Here is a 15985-nt window from a genome sequence, read left to right as displayed (position 1 = left end):
AGAGCGAGAGCGATGGAGGTGTCCATTGCTGTACCTGTGTGCGTATGGTTGTAAGGACTAAAGCAGGCCAGTTTTCTCTTCCATTGTGTGCTGTGATGAATTTAAGGAGCCTCCATTCTTCATTTTGTCAAGCCAGCTTGTACACACAGCAGTTCACAGCTCGTTGGCTTCATATATACACGCACACACACACACACACACACACACACACACACACACACACACACACACACACACACACACACACACACACACACACACACACACACACACAACCTGAACATCAACCACGCTCATGCACAAACACGGACACAGGCATGCTCAGCTGTACCATTTCACAATGTGAGGGAAAGGCAGACCTATTTTAATGGTGCTCATGCGCTGATGTCAGCCTTCATCCTCCTGAGCACATGAGCCGCACATGGTTCAGGTCTGACAAGTTAAAGGCTTTAACCAGTCTCAGTTCATTTTACATGTAATTCTTCAGGACCGTTTGGATGCTACAGTTATATATTATGTGAAGGGAATAAATTCCGCCCCTGCCTTTCACATCAGTCTTGTGTTATGGGATCAATTTTTACACATTTAATAAATACATTAATAACACACTTATATGTAACTTAGGCTGTATCGTTATTACCAATTAACTACTTTATTGGGTGGTTCAGATTTATTGTTTTTACATAATCTATATCATTAATATAATTTTGCAGGACTTTAGGTACTGATGATAAACAAAATGTGTCAACATAAACATAGGCAGCATGCTTTGTATGTAACTTGTCTTAAAATGTATCAAATGTGATGGTGAAGAAAGTTTAATGAAAGTTTTATGTTCTGTGGATGAATGCATTGTTGGCTCCTGTCAGTTTCAGAGCTTTTAATTAAAAAACAAAAAGTTATTTTAATTATGTTTGATTATCAGAGCCTATCTAGGGGAGAGAGTGTTTTTTTCAATAAAATTTTTCTTCCCTTGCTTTATTATTATAAATAATAAAGTCCTCTTTTGCTTTTTTCTGTGTCTTTTTTTTTTTTTCAGTTGAACGACAAATCGGGCCCAACTTTGACAACTACAGTGGCCATGCCTGTCTTCAGCACAAAGAATGAAACTGTGAGTCAATTATAGCATTTATTAGCTAGTTACTAGGTGTTTTGATGATTAAATTTCACATAACGGCTGTGTGTCGCGTCTCTGTGGGTGAGATCAATCACTATATGTGGATGTGGGCGCAAAAACTCCCCTGATGTTCAAATCTTCTTTTTTAAAGAACAGCCAGTCAGAAGAAAGTTGTTTTAAAAATGATCAAGGGGTGCTCAAACTGCTTGTTTTAGGGTCATGGATAAACTTATAGGCTTTGTAAAGCTCTGGTATTGATAACTAAAGATTGTTTTTAATATGGAAATTTTGAAAAAGCTATTCTAATTGGTTTCAGGCATATAAATGTAGGGCTGATGAACATAATAGGTCCACTTTAAATCTATATGAATACAAGAAATTTGTCAAACTATGGCTTCTTTGGTGTAAAAATTCTGACAAAAAGACACTTTTGTATCTAAACTTTTGAAAAAAATGAACAATAAAGAGAAATTGAAATCAGAGTGCGAGCACCAGACCTTAGTATTTTTCTTTCTGACTTTATCTTCTGTATATACCTTAAAAACACCCCTGGTGGACTGAATTACCAAACTGACAAGGTGAAATGCCCCTTCTCTTTCATTTAAATTATGCAAAGCAAAGACTAAACTTACTTTTTCATACTTTAAACACCTTTTACTAGAGCAATGATATCCTCCCACTGCTGGGTGACTGAATATTAAACGCCGTTTTTATCTAAAGTTGTGTATGTGTTTTGAATCTTTTCATGCAGAAGAACCAGGGTATTCTGTTGGGGGTGGTAGGAACAGACATCCCTCTGCAGGAGCTGATGAAGCTCATCCCCAAACATATGGTACAATCAGCTGTCTTGGGCTAGATTAATGTATTCATATGCATATTTTCATTCTGCCTTAAGTATCTCATTTTCTGTCTCTAGTTAGGGATCCATGGATATGTATTTGCCATCACAAACAATGGCTACATCCTGATACATCCGGACCTCAGGCCTTTGGTAACTCACTTTCTTAGCATTATTTTTACACCTGAACATTCTCACAGCATTCCCTGACTTGACCCTATTTTTCCTTTTTTTCTTTTGTCCATGCTATTGTATGCATAACCAAAAATATGAACCTCCCACGAGGGTACGCAGAGACAAATGTGTTATCTGGTTAGGAGGCTACATGGGCTCGTATAGTCTGTAATCCCCACCTTTTCCTTTGATGTATGCATGCAGGGATAAAGGCCATTCATAGGGCTGGCTGGCCTGAGATTTCCCAGAGGTAACTTAACACTCGCTGGCAGAGATCACAGCCGCTCGCCCTGGCACCGTTGGTTCCTCGGGAGCTATGGCTGTGCTAGTGGATCTGTGTGTGCCAGTGTTAGTGCTATTCCTCTCTGTGCAACTGTGTGTGCGTGTGTGTGTGTGTGTTGGTCTGTGTTGGTTCTTTGTGTCTCTTTGTGGCTAAAACTGTGCTGTGGTCGTAGTCATTGACTTGTTGTTTCATGTGGATCGGGACTACATTCAGTAGCAAAGTTTGACATGTTAAAGTTTAATGCATCGATGTAGAGTTGTTTGAGCGTGGATTTTCTATCAATCATATTAATTATTTTTAATTTACCTGACAGTGTTCATTTCACAGTCGATTTGTTAAATAATTACTCAGCAAAACCTCAATAACTGCACTTGATAAATAAGAGTAGGTCTTAATTCTGAAAGTGCAACATGAAAGACAGATTACAGTGAAAAATAATGATTTCTAAATTGATCTATTTCCTTAATATCTGGCTCATGCATTTGAAAATTATGTCTTATGTGTATGTTTAACAGATGAATAAGGCTAGATAAGATGACATGTTTGAACCTAAGTTAAGCTATTAGTTCAAATAAAATAATATTACACTAAAAAGGTCACTAAGTTGTGCATGCTGTGTTCCTCTATGCAGTATCAGGAGGGTCAGAAGAGGAGGAAGCCCAACTACAGCAGTGTGGATCTCTCGGAGGTGGAATGGGAAGACAAAGATGGCATAGTATGTGCCAAAATTCATATCGTTTTAAGCCTTTATGTTTAGTAGAATATGAACCACTAAATGTGTTTGGATCTGCAATATTAAGCAAATCAGTGACTTCATTACACACTGTAATTACACATTTATTACTTTGTTCGGTAATGGCAAAGGCTTCTATTAGATCAAATTAGCATACGAATTGCCATGGTGGGATTGCTCAGTTTTCTGCAACACAGTGCAATTGCATTGAAATCCGGCTGGTAGTATGATCAGTGACCCAGCCTTGCCCTCTCTGCTTTATCTTCTAGTTACGCAATGCTATGGTGAACAGGAGGACAGGGACCTTCTCTATGGAGGTGAAGAAGACTGTGGATAGAGGGGTGAGGCTGCAGATAAAGACGCTTAGTGTCTCCATAACAAATGAGAATGTTCTCTTTGTTGTCTCTGAACTGAGGGAATGAATCTGTTATTCTTTCAGAGGCGTGTGCTAAAGATGCACAATGATTATTACTACACTGACATCAAAGGAACTCCATTCAGGTGGAAGAAAAGTTTTATTACATTCATAATAAACTGACTTTCCGTCAGTTTATGTCTCACTTCTACTCAAACGTTGACTGACTCAGGCTAATGTTCTTCTCGGTGCGTGCCTCTAGTGTCGGAGTAGCTCTCTCAAGAGGTCACGGAAAGTACTTCTTCAGAGGAAATGTGTCGCTCGAAGCAGGTACTCCACTCTTTGATTTACACTTTTAAGTCTGAATACTTCACAAATACATGAAGAAATGGCTTGTGAGGAAGATCTTACTTGGTTAGTATCCTGTAGTGAGTATCCTGAGAATGTGGCATTTACAGGAAATATATAAAACCTGGTTATTTATATCCATTTATACATGAGTTTTTGTACCAACACAACAAAGTAAGACGTTTACATCAGGAACACATAACCAAATTTCTCTAATGATAAAAATCCTTGCACATGTAAATTTACTCTGTGTTTCAGTCATTGCAGACCGGCATTGCTGAAGCGTTACTGACTTGTGTTTTTCAGGGCTCCGTGATCTGGAACAGCCAGATGTCGCCCTGGCAGACGAATGGTAACACAGGGGTTATGGGAGTGGGCATTCATGCGTTATGTAGGTTACCCCTTTGTGATCACCAGGGATCCTGAGGCCTGTGGTCTGACAGTGTGGCTCTTTTGGATGCAGGACCTACTGCAACATAGAGGAGGAGCATGAACATCGTCACCTGACCCAGATTCAAGCTATTAAACTCTTCATGACGGGCCGCAGACCGCACCTCAAATGTAAGACATAAAGTGACACATAAGCAAGTCATAGTACAAGCAGCCTATAATTTCTGAAATGTAATTATCCTATCAAGTGTGATCAAGACAAAAACATGTTGAATGAGATGGATATACAGTTAATCAGACCCATGTTATCCTCTGATGTTACAGGTGACAGAGAGCTGATCCAGGAGGTTTTATTTGATGCTGTGGTCACTGCTCCGCTCGAGGCCTATTGGACTGGATTGGCTCTCAACAAGTCAGAGTAAGAAACTTTAGGTACCTATTCCTGAGATATAGTTGTGAATAAAGCATTAATAATATGATTATCATTATATACCAAACTATCACAAGATTGCTTGTAATTCATCTGCACTCTTAAATGTCACTGTAAATGAAGGGTGAAGGGTTCCTACAGAAGCCCAGCAGGTTTGCTGGGTAAATACTGACATCTTTTGTTTTGTTTATTTATTAGGAAGGCACAGATTGTCTTCCTGGGGTCTGCTTTTAAAAACATAGATTAAAAAAAACATTGCATTCCACATAATTGAATACATTTAAACACATAAAGATTATGCTCAACACACATGTTGAATAAAAGAACATTAAAATAAGATTAGATTGTAGAAGTTAAAAAAAGCCCCCCCAAACCTCAAAAATATGATATGCAATATGTTTCTTTTTTTTTAAATTATAAAACAATATGATTTATTTGATTTTAGTGTTCATTTAATCAGTCACAGGGGTATATATTACTGTGCATTTAAGAAAATTTGTGGTTGCCTCAGGGAGTTAAAAACAGCCATCTGGTGGCATGTGTACACGACGCTAAATTAAGTTTTAATTGACTATGCTGATATGATGGATTGCAAAACTTTCCATGTTGCAAGTAGGAGTGCAGCAATTATCCAGTCGCCATCTTTTACCAGCAAAGTCAGAAGTGCTGTTTGTGTTAGTGCCATATGCACAGAGGTGCTTCAATGTAGCTGAGGTTTGATCACTTTAATACTTTAGAAGCATTTACCCAAATATGAAGTTAATTATTACTAGTATTTATAAATCTCTGACACATTATGAAATTATTTAATTCTAAATAACATCTTTTGTTCAAATTATACATACCTTAAAAAGATATGCCTTGTAAGACTCAAATTAATACATCTGTATAATTCAGTTTTTGGCTGATATAGCTGAAGCTAATTCTTCATCAACTATTACACTGTTACAGGATATGATGCAACACTTTGAATTCTGGAATAATGTGTAAGATGTGTATGCATGTTTGCAACTGATGATAATTTCCTTTTGATAAAGCTGCTGAATATTTTTTGTCACAAATAAATAATTTTGCCAATAAAATATCAAACTAAGTGCATCAGAAGTCATATGTGAATAATTACATGGATAACTAAAAAGCAATCAAGTATGAACTTAATAAGAACATCCGTGTTAAGTTAACTCTTATGTAAAAATACCCAGTTTGTCAAATACTGTGTTCAAAGAGAAATTTAAATTACATGCTGCATTAAATCAATCACAAATGTTCAGGGAAAGTGTGTAAAATCAAAGCGCAGGTATATTTTTGTGGCATACACTCACTGCTTTAAAATCGATCAACAGAAACTCAGACAAAGGAGTGGAGATTGCTTTTCTGGGAACACGTACGGGTCTTTCCAGAACCAACCTGTTTGTACCCGTTGATCAGCTCTCCAACAGGTGAGTGCCACCGCTCAACATTTCTCTAACCATTCAGCGTGAGGTGAGGCTGTGATTGTACTTGATGAATCTAATCCTTTGCTCTTCACCTCAGTTTCACTCTGCATGCTTCCTCAGAGATTTCCTGACAGCAGAGGACAAGGAGGGTGTGTTTAATGCTGATCACTTCCCTCTGTGGTACAAGAGAGCAGCAGAGCAGGTTCCCGGCACATTTGTCTACTCCATCCCCTTCAGCACAGGTATGCAGAACATTATGGAGTGTGAAATATCAGCTCTATGAGCCTGTACAAAAATGTACAAAACATGAATTTATCTCCACAATGCTGGTAAATTTTCCTGTATCTTCTAATATACAAGTTCATCTCAATGCAGCATTGCACACTGTACATTTTGCAAATTCATTTGGTTGCTGTAGGCATTAACTTGTCTTTCTACGTCTCTCTCTCTGTTATGGACTGTGGTTTTTACTGGTGGGATGCTCATCTCCCTCACAGCTTTCCTGCCGTTAATGTGGCTCACGTGCTGTCTACTATCTGGAGGGTAGAGATCTCAGTTTCCTTCTCCGGGACATTTGCCCCCCTTTCCCCTGTTAATAATGACTGCATCCAGCCAGGCTTTGCCATCATAACCTGAAATGTTCTGTCACAGAACCCATTTCCAAATTATTATAGTCATCTGGCTGCAAAAAAGACCAGACTGAACTCCATTACTAGGTTTATTGTGCGGTTGCCGGGTAAAGGGTGCCATCTAGTGAACAGAAACTATAACTTGAGCTGTATTTATCTCCTTTTCTCCTCCAGCTTTAGAAAATAAAAGTGTGGTTTTGGCCAGCACAGCAATTCAGCTCCTCGATGACAGGAAATCTCCAATTGTTGCTGGTAATGACTTTGAATATTCTGTCATATCTTTAGTTTCTAGCTGCACTTATGTCCAAGCTCACTTTTGCTTGGTCTTGCTCTCAGCTGTAGGGATCCAAATGAAGCTTGAATACTTTCAGAAGAAGTTCTGGACTGCCTGCAGACAGGTAACAACACACCAAGTGTCACAACAGTTTTTCATACAAAAGTGAGCCTCATGATTATGCATGAAACTAACCTGTCCTTTATATGCTCAGTGTACAGCTCTGGATGGAAAATGTAGCATTAGCTGCGATAATGAGGTAAGAAAGCTTCTTTATTCTGACTTGAGGAGTGCTGAAAGGTATTAGAAGAAAATATGACTATGATCTTTATATCCACATTTCAAACAGGACATCAACTGTTATCTCATTGACAACAATGGATTTATTCTTGTTACAGAAGAACAGTCTCAGGTACTGTGTGCAACTAAACTACATCAAAGGACCAGTTTTGCCTTGAAGAATGTGTTTCTTTTTAATAAAATACTCATCTTTTTAGATTTTGACCTTCCTTTGTCCAGGGTTAACATTTCTGTGAAAAGCACAAATTTAGATATAAATTTAAAAAACTAGCAACTTTTTCTATTACATATTTAGGCATAGAAATTTTCTTTATGATATTTATTCATTCAGTTCTTCCTTTAACGGCTTTCCATTGAGTCTTGAAATGCATTAGTGTCAAAAGGAAATATCAAAGTGGAAGAGTGAACTATGCATTTACCACTTTAGAAAATCCCAAAGACATTAAGTAACATCTGGTAATATAAGTGCTCTACATTGTGTGCATCAGAGCATTCACATAACCTTCAACTGCAGACCAAGAACAAATAGCTCCGGCTACACAACATTTAGCTGACCAGGTCTCAGTGGTTACCACCTCACTGTGGTAGACGCTATTTACATGCTGATGCCCTAAAAAGCCAGCTTGCATCTCATGTTTCTTTGTGAATGCTTAATGCTGCTTAAATAAAACTCAATTAAACAAATTAAAATCCTTTTTTTCATGCTTTCTGGTGTGCTTTGACATAATTTCTCTCTCAGACAGGGCTTTTCTTTGGAGAGGTGGAAGGTGCTGTTATGAACAAACTGCTACAAATGGGATCCTTCAAAAGGTTTGAGACACAGTTAAACAACTGGTTGAGCTTTAACCTAATAAATTAAACTCAAAGGCTAAAAAGCATGTTGTTATATATGAGAATAAGGCACATCTTGACTTTAAGCAGCTATCCCCTTCAACACGCCACACCAGTTTTGAACTCTGTTCGTGCGAACTGGGCCACTCTCCTTCACTGTTGTGAACGTCTATCAGAGAACAGCAAAGGCTGCCAAACACTCCTATTTTTCTCAACTTATTGCTGCCAGCTCGCATAACCCTCGTGTATTCTATAACACTATAAATTGTGTACTTAATACAGAAGGCTATGTTCTTTTGCACTCTTCTCAGGTTATGTGCAATAAGTTTCTTAATTATTTTGTGGACAAGGTTGCTATGTTGAGACTATTGCTGATCTGGCATGCATGGTTCTTGCTTTTCTACCAATTGTTTTACCTGTTTTAGTGAAACTGTGTTGAAATCTAAGCCGTGTGGCTCTCCAAATGATGTTGTTCCTCCCCGCTTTTTCAAAAAGGTATTTCCTACCATCGGACCACACATTCTGAACATACTAGTATACTATACAATACTAGTATTTTGTCTGGTCAAGTACCTTACGAATTTAAGCATGCAGTCATACATCCTTTACTTAAGAAACCAGGGTTAGACAGCTCAGTCATGTCAAATTTTAGACCCATCTCTAAGCTTCCCTTTCTGAGTAAGATCCTGGAAAGGATTGCTTATACTCAGTTGATGGACTATTTGAATGACTCTCAATTGTGTGAAATCTTTCAGTCCGGCTGTAAGCCCTTTTACAGTATGGAGGCAGCCCACGTAAAAGTTATGAATGACATTCTGATAACGACAGAGCGTGGTAAATATGCAGTGCTTGTCTTGTTGGACAAGACCGCTGCATACGTCACAGTGGATCACGATTTGCTGATCTCCCGCTTACAGCACTGTGCGGGAATTTCTGGTTCGGCACTTTTGTGGTTAAAATCTTATCTCTCAAACTGGACTTTTTGTGTTGTCTGTTTTGTTGAAGCCCCATGTCCCCATTTGTTCGCTTCGGTCAGCTGAGCAGCTGTTGCTTTCAGTCCCTAAGTCACGGCTGAAACTTAGAGGAGCCTGTGCGTTCTCTATTTCGGCTTTGATGCTTTGAAAAACTCTTCCTTTCCATATTAGACAGGCTACATCAGTGCCAGTTTTTAAGTCCAGATTAAAAAAAAACTATTTTTACTCCCTGGCTTTTAACTCTGTGGGTAACTGACATTTTTATTAATTTTATTGCTATGTTTGGTTTTTGCTATTTTATTACTATATTTATATTTTTATTGTACAGCACTTTGGTCTACCAGGTGTGTTTTCGAAGTGCTATATAAATAAACGATGATGATGATGATGAGATCGGATGTTTATTAAGACCTTCACTGTGCTGTGTGTGTTTCAGGATCACTCTTTATGACTACCAGGCCCTTTGCAGAGAGTATGCTGGGAGCAGTGACAGTGCACGCACTTTGTCAGATGTAAGTGTGCAACAGACAGCGTTTAGAGGAAGAGAAGTCAAAGGATATTTATAATCTGTGGTTCACAACATCTACAGCTGCATATGTCCTCAAACTAAACCACTGGCCATCGAACATATTTCAGTTTGTGGTTATCATTTGCATGTGGCTGATGCATGTTGAACAAGTGGAAAATGAACTACAGCATTTACAACAATCAATACAAAACAAAGCAAATAAAAAAGCTGACCTTATCTTTTCTTTGTCTTTTAGCCATTTTCTGTAGTTAAATGGCTTCTGACTGAACTTGTCATGTAAGAATTTTTAATAAAATATTTGTTTAGTATGGTTTACTCTGTTCTTATAACTTTCATCACAAACACTGATTATGTTTTATGTTTCTGCTTTTCTCTTAGTTTCCTGCTAGAATTTAACCTGTACAGCTGGTGGAATATTGATCTCTCAGTTAAAGGTAACCATAACTTCGTGATGATTTATAGGCATTTGAGATCTGAGAGAGGGAGAATATTTGGAAAGTATGAGCGGCAGAAAGAAAACCTCTTCTGCTTAATGCTGATTTTGTAAAGCCTCTGTGTTTCAGTTAAACCTGCTCTGTTTCACGTTCAGCTCAGAGATCTCGGGGTAAAACCATGATGGTACCATGTGATACAGAATACCCCGCATTCGTGTCTGAACGGACCATCAAAGAAACAACCGGAAACATTGAGTGCGACGGCTGCATCAGGTGCTGCAAAGTGAACTGTCTATTAATCATGAAATAATAATCTAATAGTATCATTTGATTACATTTAACCAACATTAAACTTTTTTTTAAAATTAGACTTTGTGTTTGTGCTGCAGATCTTTTGTCATACAGCAGATTCCCAGCAGCAACCTGTTCATGGTTGTTGTGGATAATAAGTGTGACTGCAGCAGTGCTCCTCCAGTGACAATGGATCCCATTGAGATCATATATATCCTTTCTGTATGAAGCAGAGACATTTCATGAACTGAAACAAAATAGCTGAAAGGTTTGTTTGTTTTTTAAACAAAAATTGTTTCCTAAATATGTTTAGCTGGCTGTGAGAAAAAGTGATCATTATGAATTTCATCTTGAGGGGTTTACTATTGAGATGATTACACTTAGGGTTAAATTTGAAGTTGTGGTTTAGGGTAAGTGAGGTTTAATGCATGCTAGTTGGGTTTCAAACTTAGAACCATATCTTGTTGATTTATTCTTACACCCTTGACTCCTTTGAACACAACGAGTCACTAAAATGTGAGAGACTGAAGTATCAGAAGGACAGAAAAAAGCCTGAATCATGTCATCCTTTCCACCCTGAGGTATGTGAAAGTGCTGATCTGCACACACTATCTGTATGTATCCGGGTCAACATCGATACAGTGAAAGCTGACAGTAAAGGAAACACAAATAAGGTTATGTGCTACTCTATGAAAATGTGATAATGGTAATATAATTCCATATAACATCACTGAAACTGTTTTCTTTCTGTAAGAATAACATAATATTGTTATAATAATATAATAGTAAGTTATCTTTAGAGATAGTAGTTAAAGTGGTCGTAGTAATAGGGAGCTGGTACTTGATTTTTAACCCACTGGCTTGCTTCTTTTAAGATGTGGGCTACAGTAGTACCGGTATATGAAAGGCCAGTCCAAACACAATGTGGAGTGATGATGGCATATCCTCTTCTAGCATTAAATGTCTAAAAACTAATCTGTTAATAAAAATGTACATATTTAAAATCTTATATTTAAAATTTTCAGCTATGAATTGTTAACTCATCCCACAATTTTAGAGGGTTGGTTTCTTTGGGTTTTTTTTAAATCCTGATTGTCCACATCTGTATTTTTCACTTGTACATTGCAATTCCAAGGGGGATCGTTCTCATCCATGTCACTGAATAGTTATTTCACTTTGTTTTTACATATAAATAACATTATATGGGTCAAGTTAACATTATTAAAAAAGTTATCTAAAGTTATATTCAGTACTCTCATAGCCAAATACAGCTGGTAAGTTTACTAAAGAGCATGTGTACTGCAATATGACAATTGATTGTGTACCTTACAGGAAAATGCCATGGAGTGCGGTTCAGCAACACGCTTCTCCGGTCCCCTAGCAGCAGCTCTGCTGCCTCTGATAACAGCGACCATCAGCAGGTGACCAATAGCAGCTGCAGTGGAAATCAGTAAGGACTAATTCAATGAGAAGAAGCTTATAGACACATAAAAACATGAATTTGCTCATACCTCTAATACAGGCAGTACTCTGCAAAGACAAAATCTTTAGCACTGAGACACATCCATTAATGCAGAGAACAAAAGAAAATGAGAATAACAGGAGTGCTTGGTGACTTTGATCAGCGCACAGCAGAGCATACCAAATAGAGTTTGCAAAATTGCTCTACATATGTGCTGAATTTATTAGAAGAAAGAAACGTAGAATGCCTCTCAACAAGTGAGAGTGCTTTACTCAAAGTCTAAGACAAGCCTTTGTGCACAGGAAGACATTAAATGTTTGATTATTTGTTGTGTCAGGAAAAATATGAAAGCTATTGTCTGCAGAATGTAAAATGCACTTTTGTGAAATGAGAAAAGAATGCAGAGTGGTCTTTGTTTTAGGCAGTAAATCATTACAAACAGTAATGATTTGTTAAAACAATTTATTTAGTAAAATTTATTTGTTTTACTAAATTTGCTTTGATGTCTGTAATGGATCATGTAAAATAGTAGTGAGACATTGGAAAATATTAAATGGCTTTATTCTGTTTTTTTAAGCAAATTATATTTAAGAAAAGTACAAGGTGCATGAAAAAGAGCAGTGTGTTTGAAGAATGTGGCATTGATGTGTTCAGCCATTTGTCAAGGTGACCACATACTCGTAACTACATGTTTAGGAAAGCTGATGAATAAATGCAAATAAATATTTTCCATCATTTACACATTAAGATACTTTTTTGTGTGGGTGAGTTTGTGTAGCTGAATTGCAGACATTGAATATAAATGTGATGCTATTTACTGTATATACAGTCCTGGAGGAAAAACAAAATATATCAAAAAATAAAACATTACAAAAAATGTGTTAAGCATAAAATAGACACATTAGAAAACAATACTTTTTAAAAACATTTTAATTTAATCAGGAATTTAACATTTAGGCTATCAAACTGTTTTAATGCAGTTAAGTTAAAACAATTTTCATTTGCAGTTTACACGGAGTTCACAGAGGTGTACATAGGGTTCACAGTGCTATACACCATACTCTTCAGGGCTGATGTAGCTGGCTCCTTGGGGATGGTTGAGTACAAATGGTATATGTCAGACTGGGGGGGGAGAAAATAAACTGTATTATCTATTAACTTATATGACCAGCAGATTTAATGTTACCCTTGTGACTAGAGGTGGGAAGTAACAAAGTACAAATACTTGTAAGGTATCTGTATTTTACTTAAGCATTTATTTTTCTAACATCTTTTCACTTTTACTCCTAACATTTTAACACAACTAACACTTTCTGCTTCTTACATTTTCAAAACAGGCTTGTTACTTTTGTTTTAGGACATTTGAGGGGAGTTATTATTTCACATTACTACATTTACTGTATTTTTGCATTATTTATAGCGCCATAGGAATTAAAGTGGGCCAGTGCTTTTTATGGCAAAACACCGGGACAAGTGCAGATGGGCACAAATTGTGATCATGGTACTTCAGCATCTAGCTAGCTATAGAAGAGGAGTGAGGATAAGGGTATAATATTTTTATGAGGCAGATAATTTCAAATGTACAGAGCCTTGCAAGGGACATGGGAGAAAAAAAGAAAAAGATGTACTTTTGCAAGATCCTGCAAAAGTTTTGCGAGAGATTGAGAAATGCTTCCCCCTCCTGCATTTATTGTACTTGATATTGGAGCTTCAAAGTACTTCAGGTGGTAGTTAATGAACAGTGTTGGGTAAGTTACTTTAAATTAGTAACTTAGTTACATTACTAGTTACTTCTATCAAAAGTAACTCAGTTACTTCAAGTTACTCGTTACTTTCAGAGTAACTAGTTACTAGGGAAAGTAACTTTGGTTTAACTCAGAATTCTCTTGTTAATGTGTTCCTTCTGTAACTGGATACCCAGCAAGAGTGCCAGTCTTCTAGCTTGCTTACTTGCCACAAGTGCACTGTGCCACCTACCAATAGAAAGGAAAAAATAATGTGCACATTTCCACAAGAGAAATCCCACACCTGGACCGTCATTGACTGCTGCCATGATTCTAGCCTACGTCACAGCGTCATGTGCGCCTTTTACATCCAACACAAAAACTGCAGTCGTGGTGCTTTCGATTGTACTCAGAACTTGGAAATTCTGCCTTCTGAATAGGAAGATGTAGGCAACACCAGACTGCAGATGAGCTGCATACAGAGCTGGACTGGGACAAAAAAATCGTCCTGGGCATTTTGACTAGAGACCGGCCCACCATTATAGGAAAACTCATAAAGCCTTTGAATGAAAATAAACGCTGTTGTGACAGCGATGTACACTGTTCTGATGGTATATATGTATAAATCTATCAATTGTTTGTTGCAAGACTCAGATAATTCTTTTTTTTAAAAGTGAGACATTTTAAATGAGAAAAAGAAAGTGTTTCCTTGTGCCCCCCCTTTCCCTTTTACTGCCCTACATGGACCCCTGGCAACACTTTGCTAGACCCGCCCCTGCACAGCTGTCAGCTACTTAGAAAAGGATCCTGGTCGCTCAGAAACAGTTCATAACTTCCCTTCGACTCATTCATGTCACCTAAAAGGTAAACCTGTTTCTCCATCACAGCTCTGATGATTCAGTAAGGACATCTCCTGGTTTCATCTTCATGTTTCCCTCTCACCACATATTCAAACCGATATCATGGCCAGCAGCTTTACAGCTGTGGCTCCAGCAAACATCAGCTGATACTAGAAATTAATATTAAATAAATTCTAACAACAGCTGATCAAGCTTAAAAGTGCTGCTGTTGTTTACCGCGACATCCGCTGGTTTCCTCTTTCTGGCGCAAAGTGGGCGATAAACAAGCAAGAGAGAAAAGCCGATCAGCTGATCATTGATCAGTTTCATGATTGAAGTAGAAACAGGAGAGGGAGGGGAGAGGATGAGAGAAGAAGAGGCAGCTGTGCAGCGTAAACACAGAATAACTCCAGCTTTGTGCCTTTTTCATTGTAGCTGAAGTCCGGGACAAACTGTTCCTTTTCATCTCAATACGAAACGCGTAATATTTTCTCTGAATACGAGACGATTCCATTTTGTACAGGACGGTTGGCAGCTCTAATAATTAACCTTATGAACAAAATAAAGTTCAACATCAGTAACATAGCACCACCCAGCTGTATAGAAACTTCGTCATGCTAGCTAGCACGCAGTACGAAAAAGTCGGCATAACGAAAATAAACTCCACCTAAACTTGGTTCATATCTGACCCAGATGGACTGCAGGTCATAACTTCTTACCTGAAGTTCAGTTCACCTGACACTCGGACCAGCGGCCGCTTTGGGTCTCTCCTCCTCTTGCCTCCCTTTTCCTTCATCCACTTGCTGGCTTCCACCACTTGCTAATGTTATTGAATCTGTGGAAGCTCCGCGACAGCCACCACACGAAGTAACGAATAACGAGCCTATCTAAATCCCAGTAACGAGTAACGCGTTCCCGGTTTTGGCATAATAACTAGTTACCGTGCTCGTTACCACAATAATAACGTAGTTACTGTAACGCGTTACTTAATAACGCGTTAGTCCCAACACTGTTAATGAATTCAACCAAAACTGCCAGGTCAGTATACTCCTTGTGACGACTCTGCCTGCTTACACTAAGAACCCGCAAGTGTTTGTCTTCCATCGCTATGGTTGATTCCAAGGTCTCAGTACTGACCTGGAAGTGCATGGACTTGTGGGACCTCACAGAGGTAACACGAGATCTCACAAAATTTTTACAAATGTACATCTTGTTTTCTTTTTTTTCTCCACTGTCTCCAATGTTAATTTCTTTAACACTTCTGCTTAAGAATGTCCATACTTTTGCTATCTCTGCTTGTGACAGACTTACTTCATTTTTTTGAAGTTGCTGTCCATCTTCTTGAGTAGAATCTGCAACTGAAAAGGAAAATCTTTAATGCAAAGCATGTTATAGAAAAAGGTTTTTGAGGTTTTATAGAATTGCCATTAAATTGTATCGTTTACATTCTTACAAATAAGGATACAAAGAAGCTCACCTGGATCAGCAGCAGGTACTGAGGTGAATATCGTTAGCTTCATAGCATAATTGCCTAAGTCATTTGACTAAGTCAATGACTTAGGCACTTATGCTATGAAGCTAACGATATAGAGTA

The 15985-nt window shown here is 37.9% G+C and overlaps 1 protein-coding gene across 3 annotated transcripts in view; it reads left to right on the top strand.

Annotated features, from left to right (window-relative positions):
* The window catches only part of LOC308402810 (voltage-dependent calcium channel subunit alpha-2/delta-3-like), a 35150-nt gene extending 22529 nt beyond the window's left edge, over nt 1–12621 (top strand). The window contains exons 15-38 of one of the 3 annotated variants that reach the window (XM_080891905.1): nt 1040–1111; nt 1869–1949; nt 2034–2108; nt 3044–3127; nt 3415–3486; nt 3585–3646; nt 3763–3830; nt 4155–4200; nt 4312–4409; nt 4563–4656; nt 6012–6107; nt 6225–6346; nt 6908–6985; nt 7070–7131; nt 7222–7266; nt 7357–7419; nt 8047–8117; nt 9549–9624; nt 9877–9917; nt 10020–10075; nt 10231–10348; nt 10465–10578; nt 10866–10947; nt 11699–12621. In XM_080891905.1, the coding sequence (XP_080748031.1) occupies nt 1040–1111; nt 1869–1949; nt 2034–2108; nt 3044–3127; nt 3415–3486; nt 3585–3646; nt 3763–3830; nt 4155–4200; nt 4312–4409; nt 4563–4656; nt 6012–6107; nt 6225–6346; nt 6908–6985; nt 7070–7131; nt 7222–7266; nt 7357–7419; nt 8047–8117; nt 9549–9624; nt 9877–9917; nt 10020–10075; nt 10231–10348; nt 10465–10578; nt 10866–10947; nt 11699–11791 (1869 nt within the window). In that variant the 3' untranslated portion in view covers nt 11792–12621. Of the gene's footprint in view, nt 1–1039; nt 1112–1868; nt 1950–2033; nt 2109–3043; nt 3128–3414; nt 3487–3584; nt 3647–3762; nt 3831–4154; nt 4201–4311; nt 4410–4562; nt 4657–6011; nt 6108–6224; nt 6347–6907; nt 6986–7069; nt 7132–7221; nt 7267–7356; nt 7420–8046; nt 8118–9548; nt 9625–9876; nt 9918–10019; nt 10076–10230; nt 10349–10464; nt 10579–10865; nt 10948–11698 lie in introns of those variants that run through there. The other 2 variants (XM_080891904.1, XM_080891906.1) reach the window with 2 other exon arrangements.
* Nucleotides 12622–15985: the final 3364 nt, after the last annotated feature.

Source organism: Rhamphochromis sp. 'chilingali' (assembly GCF_963969265.1).
Source record: "Rhamphochromis sp. 'chilingali' genome assembly, chromosome: 9".
In the NCBI taxonomy this organism is placed as follows: domain Eukaryota; kingdom Metazoa; phylum Chordata; class Actinopteri; order Cichliformes; family Cichlidae; genus Rhamphochromis; species Rhamphochromis sp. 'chilingali'.
Note: the sequence above shows the minus strand (reverse complement) of the source record. Positions and strands in the feature narration are given on the sequence as shown.